The 8,123-nt window shown below is 41.0% G+C and overlaps 1 protein-coding gene across 4 annotated transcripts in view; it reads left to right on the forward strand.

The window, feature by feature from the left end:
* arap1 (ArfGAP with RhoGAP domain, ankyrin repeat and PH domain 1) overlaps positions 1-6,370 on the forward strand; it is a 49,379-nt gene extending 43,009 nt beyond the window's left edge. For 3 of the 4 annotated variants that reach the window (XM_075473619.1, XM_075473621.1, XM_075473622.1), the window contains 4 exons: positions 1,065-1,128; positions 1,349-1,507; positions 3,100-3,145; positions 4,373-6,370. In XM_075473619.1, the coding sequence (XP_075329734.1) occupies positions 1,065-1,128; positions 1,349-1,507; positions 3,100-3,120 (244 nt within the window). In that variant the 3' untranslated portion in view covers positions 3,121-3,145; positions 4,373-6,370. The remainder of the gene's footprint in view (positions 1-1,064; positions 1,129-1,348; positions 1,508-3,099; positions 3,146-4,372) is intronic. The other variant, XM_075473620.1, reaches the window with a different exon arrangement.
* Positions 6,371-8,123: the final 1,753 nt, after the last annotated feature.

Consider the following 8,123-nt stretch of genomic DNA (forward strand, 5'->3'; position numbering starts at 1 on the left):
GGGGGTAAGATGCCGGGTAAAGCAGCAGGGCTTCATGCTGAATCAGAGATACTAAGTTAGAAGCCTTATGTTTAACCTGTGCTGGAGGAGGTAATAAAGATTATAAAAAGAATGGGAAACACACACAAGTTGATGAATGAGGTGCTCATGTGGCTGTTGTGCTCATCTTGCTTATCTACCTTCACTTAGTGTTGTTTTGTCCTATCCTGACATTGCTTCTACATTTCCTCTTAATATGTTAAATTTGTCTTTTTATGGCACCATCTTATCATTTTCCTGCAATCTCTCTATTTAGGTCGCTTCCCTTTACAGCTGGTAATATTGCCACGTAATTGTAGGCAAAAAATGGAAATGTCAACAGTCGTAGAGACACTAGACTGTAGGAATGCATGCTCTCCTTTCTAATCCCAGCAAGCACTAATGAGCTCTGTTAGGCATAATGATGTAAACCAGGCACAGGGACGGGCTCTGTGTGTGTTAGCATGTGTGCAAAATGATGCTAAATTCACAACTGTCGAATACAACAAACACTACATACATTAAGTTCGAAAGTCTCACCTTTTTTATGTCTCAGTGGAGGGAACTTGAATGATGGCTGTGGTCTAAATCTGTGCTCCCAACTCTAATCACTGTATAAATAACGTTTATTTATTCAGCATCACAGCATGGCTGATGACTCAGAGCGGTATGAGACGATAACCTGAGTGGCATAGAATATGCACATGCACACACAGTGTTAAGAGACACAAACACCCACACTATTCATGGACACAGTGCTGAAAGTCCTAATCAGTGTTTTTCTTTGCCTTCACTTTTGAATAAGGAATCACACTCAGTGTTTGCGCTTGTGGCGTCACTGTTGTGTGCCATCAGAGAGAGCATGTCACTTTCTGTTTATATCTTTGACTATTCTGTCTTCTCTATTTTCCTATTTTTCCTCTTTTCTACCTCTCTGACTTCTAGTCTTCTAAGACACAGACACACGCACGTACGCACGTACGCAGTCTGCCTCCTGAATTTGCTGCACTGTCTGCTTCCAGCTATCACCATCCATTTATTTGCAGGTATCTCTGCTGTGAAACCCAGTCGGAAATGAGGGAGTGGTATGCTACATTTCTCAGCATCCAGGTGTGTTCTCTCTCACACGCACAAACACAAATTGACAGACATGATTTACAGGCGTGCTGTAACTTCAGCGTTGGCAATAATTCAAAATTCATGGCTCATTTTCACTGCTCAGTCATTTTTAAGGCCAAACCAAACTTGGAGGAGATTTTGTCCTTGAGCTACAACAGCAATTGTAAAATCTCCCTGTCTCTGTCTCTGTGTCTCTGTCCACTCATTTAAGTACGACGGCGACGTGTGGCCTCAGGACGGACTCCAGCTGACCCGAGCGAGCCGCGTGGTACCCGATTCTCGTCACGGTAACGTGTCGCTGATACCGCTGCGTGGCAGTGAGAATGAAATGCGGAACAGCGTAGCAGCTTTCAGCCAAGACCCGCTTGCTGTGAGTCAATCTGCCAATCACTGGGACTAATCTAGGACAAACCAAGGATGCTCAATATAGAGCTGCCAGCTAATCAGAGACATTCATGCTGAACAGGTGGTTCAGACCCTCAACCCTGATCCTTATCGAAGAGCAGGGGAACATAAACGTGCTATATTAATTGTGCAACATGCTCTGTGGAGGGCTGGTTGCTGTTGAGTCTCTCACTCAGCGGACAAACGTCCGATTGCATGTTTTCTTATGATTTCTCTTCGATTTGCTCCATCAAAAGGAGAACAGGAGTTGGGGGGGTTGCACCTGTGCAGGATCAATATCTCTGATTCATGATTTAACTGTGATTTAATGATGATGTCAGCCTCTGGGTTCTTTCAATGTGGGATTTGAACAAAAAAAAAAGGAGGCTTTTATATTGTGAAGCACCCATTTGTGTTTTTGATAACCTGGATTACAAGACAAGAGAATAAAATCCTCATTTGTGCCTGAGCCTCATAATGTTGAAGAACCCAGACGACGTGACGAGACGCAGACTGCAGCATCTTCATATTGCAGGCCTTTTGGACCGAGACCCAAGAAAACAACTGCAGTCAGAGTAATTCTGGCGAAGCTCTGCCAAACCTTACAGAAACACAAAAGAATTTCACATTTGAAGTGGACTCGTGCCTTCAGGCAAACTAAGGTTAACAGTGTGTTGCACAGCAGGGATACGAGAGCTGCTTACAGTCGTAGACTTTAATGAATTTGAAAAGCACCAAGGCCGTAGGTTTGGAGGGCTCTATTTCAAGCGCACCGACATGAAACCAGACCTGTTCAACAGTGTCAGCATCACCCCTTTCTGTCAGCTCTCTCATTCTTTTATAGAGAATTTCAGCATCCTTTAAAGAATTCAGTCTCAGTGGTCTGAGAAACAAGTGTTTTTTTTTTACAATCTGAGGATGTAGTTGTTCTCCTCTTGCTCTTTTGTACCCATCACATACCACTCATTAGTTTGCTGCAGACCGCAGCATCACATTAGGATCCAACTCAGCCAGTTGGAACTTCCACTGGCAGCAACATGATTGTTTTTTTTTGCGTCCACATATTTTTATGTTGATTTCTTGTCTGCTCAGTGTACCGACTCACTTATTTTATTTATTCATCTTTTGTTTGGAGTTTTAATTGAGGTGTGATTGCTTTGGCGATGGGGCAGCAACTGGAGCTGGATTTTTGCAGGACGTGTGTGCGTGGGGTGGTGGTGGTGGTGGGGGGGGGCTTCATTGTGTGTCAGTGTGTTCAATTCTCAGTGTGAAGTGACTGTAAATATGCCACAGTGAGCATGTGTTTCAGTGACTGTCTTTTTGTAGGAATCTCCCCTACAGCTCACATAAGACCTTTTCTTAGTATGCATTTAAAAATCATGACTGTACACGGAAGTTCAGGGATGATTGGCATTTGGTTTTTGAGTGTTAACGCAGGCTGTCGCATTCAGAGAGCTTTTTCGAAATGCTTAAATAAACTGTTCAGTCTCAGTCCCTTCACTGTCTTCCCCTCCCATCTCCTGTCTTCTTCATCTGTCCATCCCCTTCTTTGTCACAAACCCTCTATTTGCGTTTCAGACCTTTAGAGATCTTCGATAATGCTCACAGCAGTGGCGGCAGCAAGGTAGGAATCTTTCACACTTGCATTGAAAACTAATCTCATTGAGTACATTTTCTCACAATCATTCTGGTCTAATGTGATGGTCTTTGTAGTCATCAAGTTTATTGGTCAAAATAAACCAGTCTGTGGGAATCTGAGTAAATTACAATAGTCAGAGGCTTGCTATAGTTTTCTGTTTTCTTTTAGGTCATTTAGTGCCAACTTGACTTACTGAGCGGCGGGTTAACGAGGCTGTTTTTTTTCTTCTTTTTGTCTGTTCATTTAAATAACCACAATATGGAAAGGGTAAATGTAACACAGTCTGTAACACTTCTCGAGTTGTAGTTACAAAAAAATGTACAAACTTCATAGAATAATTTATTTACATGTGGCTGCTGTACATCATCAGGTAGCTGATGTATGCAAGCAGCACACAGACATACAAAGCCTTGAACTATATCTGTGAATGGGTATTTCTTTTCTTACTTTAATTTTGTTTAGGATTTCTTTATTTTTCATCTTTTATTTTGTACTTTGCAGTACCAAAAACTAGTAGAGATTCCTAGAAAAAAAGTCTTAGGAAAAAAGTTAAGTCATTAGACTGAACTAGATTTCGTATGAAAAAAAAGGTGTTTTTAGACAGTAAAAATGTGTTGGCCTTTGTTATACACGCAGCCTCTAAAACATGATCAGTTTTGGGTTCCGCAGTAAAGGAAAAATGAAGTCGATAAATAAAGTTATTTCTGCTGTGAAAGTTGCCATGTACACATGTCCATCTCGCTTGTCCTTAAACAAGCTTTTTAAATCGATAAAAGAATTTCTGTTCCCAGTTTCTGAAATGTGTTATAGTTTAGGATCTTTGCAGTCTGAGAAGTAGCTTAACGTTTGAGTGAAAATTTAAGCATCACCTCAGTTAAAGCTGATCTGTTTGCTTATCTGTACTGCTGCATCTGTGTTTATCTGTTCTTTTGAACGGCAGCTTATTGAGTCCACTTCTCATGAGCAGCCTCGTATCTGGTTGCCATGGCTCCGAGACGTTCATGGTCTGGATGAGAATTTTAAGCTCGACCTCCCTGGGGACTTTGAAAATACAGTGAGACTGATTTAGGCTCTGGGGAGAGAGGCTGCCTGTTAGTTTTCTTAGAAATAATCTAAATACCAAACATTTGCAGATGTCTATGAATGACAGGATGAGTAAGTGATGAATGTAATGTTCAATCCATGATTTGTTTATATGTCTTTACTTTAAAGGACGGATCACTGGGCCCATCAGATGACCTCTGAATATTCTAGTGACTTCATCATTCTGTGATTGTACAGAGCAGCGCGACAGACTCTCAGGCAGCACAGACTCCCTTAACTGTATTTGGACTTTGACTTTACAGTCCCACCTGGACAAAAATAAATAAGATAAACGGACAACAGGATCATGTAAAACAACCTGCACTGGTTTCATGCCACTGATGAATTTTAGTTGATGCACAGAAGAAGCGGAAGGGAACTTCAGTGTTAAAAGAAAAGAGACAGTGATGGACCACAATCGCCCAGAAGAGTTCCCTGCTGCTTCCAGCTTGTTGTGCAGCAAGTGTGCCCCCAGCGTTCAGCCATCTTAAAGATGCGCTGCGAGAAACCTTTTTCTTTAGCACATTTATATAAGAAAAGACTTAAAAAGGTTCAAGTTATTGTAGGCACCAAATCCGAGTGCTTAAACTTTTTTTTTTTTTTTTTTTTTCAAATGAAAGTTTGACAGTCATTTGTAGCTGATTTCTCTGTCCACTTTAAGTACTGTTGCTCAACGAATCGCCAGCATAATTATGCAGCTCAGCATTGAACAATGAAATCCAGACTGAGGTGAAGCCTCGTCCGTCCGGACTGGGACTGAAAAGACGGCAAGTGATGGATCGACATCTCTTCCTCTGCAGGACATTTGCCATTACTCTGCAAAAGCTCGGTCGGAATTGGATATTTGTGCTTTTGTCTACAGAAGTTTTACAACGTGCGCGATGTCCATGTGGATGATTTTAATGTTGTGTGAAATAGTGGCTGCTGGGGTGTGAAGGAAAGGACTGTCTTGTACTAAAAGGAAAGAAAGAGGGGAAAAAAAGCAGTAGTTCTTTTCTCTCTTTTTTTTTTTTTTTTTTTTTTTTTAAAGAGTTTAAAGAAAGAAAGTCACGACCAAGGGCAAAGTGTTTTGAAATGTAAGACAAAATGAGAGGTCCTTGATTTTTGGTAATTATTGTGAATCGGTTAAACGAGCTGTGCCTCAACAAGGTCAGTTTTCCAACCATATTAACCAGTTGGAAAAGCAGTCTTTGTCAAGTTTTGGTTTAGAAATGTATCACATTTGAATTAATCATGTGTTTTCTGTTCATTATGCACAACATTGAATCTTTAAAACTATATTTCTACAGTTTGGGGCACACAATCCTTTAAAAACAAAAAGAATCTATAAGCACAAAAAACTTAGACATTCCCTTTCTACATTCTATCCGCAAGGGCTCAGACTTGTATATATTTAAATGATTAATCTCTCAACAGTTGCCTTGCTAGGTGCATAGCCCAATTCTCACTACCTTGTAGTGTTGTCTGTGAACCACCTGTAAGTTTATTTTATTGTAAAGATTTATTTATTTCGACAGCAGAGGACGCTAGATGCCGCACTGCCCAACCCGTTTGCTCCATTTTCACGACTATCGTGATTTTTGGTGAAATGCAAGATAAAACATGTCCAAGCACAGCACCTGTGAAGATTCTGTATTTACAGTGTGTGGTAATGTGAGTGTAGTGATGACGACCCTTCATGTAGGAAGTGTTCCCTCTGGCCTTCTTTACAGTGTATTGTTTTACAACATTGAATCACAGTGGTGGCTTTTATGGCACCAATGCTCAGATTTTGGTACCAGTTTTACACGTGAAGTAATTTATAAGTTGGACCACTCAGGTATGGGGGATCAAAATTAATGATTTCACAGCCGGGTTACAAAAAAAACCCAAACACTGTGTCGATGTGTCAATAATTCTACAATTGTTTCCTGGTTTTATTTTCTTTAAGTCTCAATTTGCTGTCCAAATGTATCTCTGTCATCACTACAATTCATTGTTGTAAAACTCCTGCAGAGGTTATTGATACTTTTTTTTTTTTTTTTTCATATAGGCAGTGTGTTCATTTTTTGCCTTTGTCTCTCTTATTCTCATTTGGCATTTTACAGATTTTTACGTCTCTGAAACTCTAATAAACACATTCAGCTAGTTGTTGTTGTGGTTCGTTGTCTATCTCTGAATGTGCTTCCTCATGTAGAACTGGCTACTGATTTAAAAAAAAAAAAAAATAATAAAAATTTTAAAAAGAAGAAACAAACCCATGCCCTTCAGCTCTGGTTTGCCTACATGAGAGCAGTGAAAAGACAAGCCAGGCTAAACACTTTTGATGTGTGCATACACTGACAGTAACTTCTGGAAAGCCTGCAGGTTTCATGACAATGTCACGCAACGGCCATAAAATGGACGCCTATAGATTTGCTTTAAGGAAAAATGTCAGCTGTGTGGGGGGTACAGAGTTTTGTGTTGGTGTGTGAGTGAGTGGGTGAGTCACAGAGGTCCACCAGCACTTTATTCATTCTTTTAAGCAGAACTGACACATCAGGGTCACTCTGTACCTCGAGATACCCACCGGAGAGCCCTGCGAGGGACTCGCACACAGGAGATCTTCAGTAAACCGTTCGCAAACATGCATAGGAAACCTATCAGGGAGTAAAAACAAATGCACGCGCACACACACACACACACATTAAAATGGCCTTTACTATATAGGTCATGGCAGCGGTTGCATAACACACGGGGATGGAAACGGAGAGAAGGGTCAAAACTGGAAGACGGAGATAAAGTCAAAAATGAGAAAAGAGCTTCAGGGGTGGATCCACATGGTGGCGAGGTGTGTCAGCCAACCTGCCAGGATGTGCCAGCTCACCTGCCACTTCCCAAATATAAAATGTAAATTTTCACTGAGCACATTGTGCCACAAGCTCTGAAAACAGACAAAACAAGAGGAAGGGCAGCAGCAGCCACCTGCCTCGTAGAGGCATCTGGACGTCCATGTGTGTACGCTTCCTTACTTCATCTTCGCCCAGGGCATGCAGTGCCAAGAACGGTGCAAGCAAGTTGCACCTGTAGTGGACTTATCTGCCTGCAGAGCTGCATTAGAACACAAGAATCCTCCTTTATATGAAGTTTAGCCCGACCTTCGGGTGTCCAGAAATAGTGGAAATGATGTTAATGTCTGCTTAAAGGTGTACCACCTTCCCCTTTTCTACCAACACAGAACAGGTCCAGCTCCACTTTGCATGCCTGCAGAGATTGATCTGAAAATAATTGCTAAAAGTCAGATTATTTTTGCTGTTCACCAAAATATAACCAAGTAATAGTCATAATGAATATGACCTGAATAATCCCAGGTTCAGTTTGAAGGTATTAACATTCAGGATTTAGATCTCTTTAACTGTGTGTGTAACCTTGTTTTTCAGGGGCTCAAAGTAACAGGACTAATGAACGTGAATACCATGAATCTAACGTTCATTTTCAATACTTTATCAAGAGTCTCTTTTAGGCAATTACTCCCTGAAGTTTGACATTCATGGACTTAATGAAGGAATGTTTTTCCCCCTTTGTGATGCTTAGCCAGTGCTTTTCTGCAGCTGTCTTCAGGTGTTTGTTTGTGAGACTTTCTGTCTTTAGTTTCGTCTTCAGCAAGTCTTCGGCTACTTGATCAGGTTAAATAACTCAAATTCACTCACTCATTTATTTTTTTTTATGGCTGTCTTGGATAATGTCATGTCATGTTGTGAGGTGTTATTATGCAAAAAGGTCACGTGATCCGCCATCACGACTCTCCTCCATTTGCAGGCATGCCTAATTATGTTGCAAACCTCACCAGTGCATTTCATCTCATCAGAATGTCCCATTTGTCCACTCCAAATGTTTGGCAATCTCTCTGATGAATTTGTTT

Source organism: Odontesthes bonariensis, chromosome 9, assembly GCF_027942865.1.
Source record: "Odontesthes bonariensis isolate fOdoBon6 chromosome 9, fOdoBon6.hap1, whole genome shotgun sequence".
Taxonomy (NCBI): Eukaryota; Metazoa; Chordata; class Actinopteri; order Atheriniformes; family Atherinopsidae; genus Odontesthes; species Odontesthes bonariensis.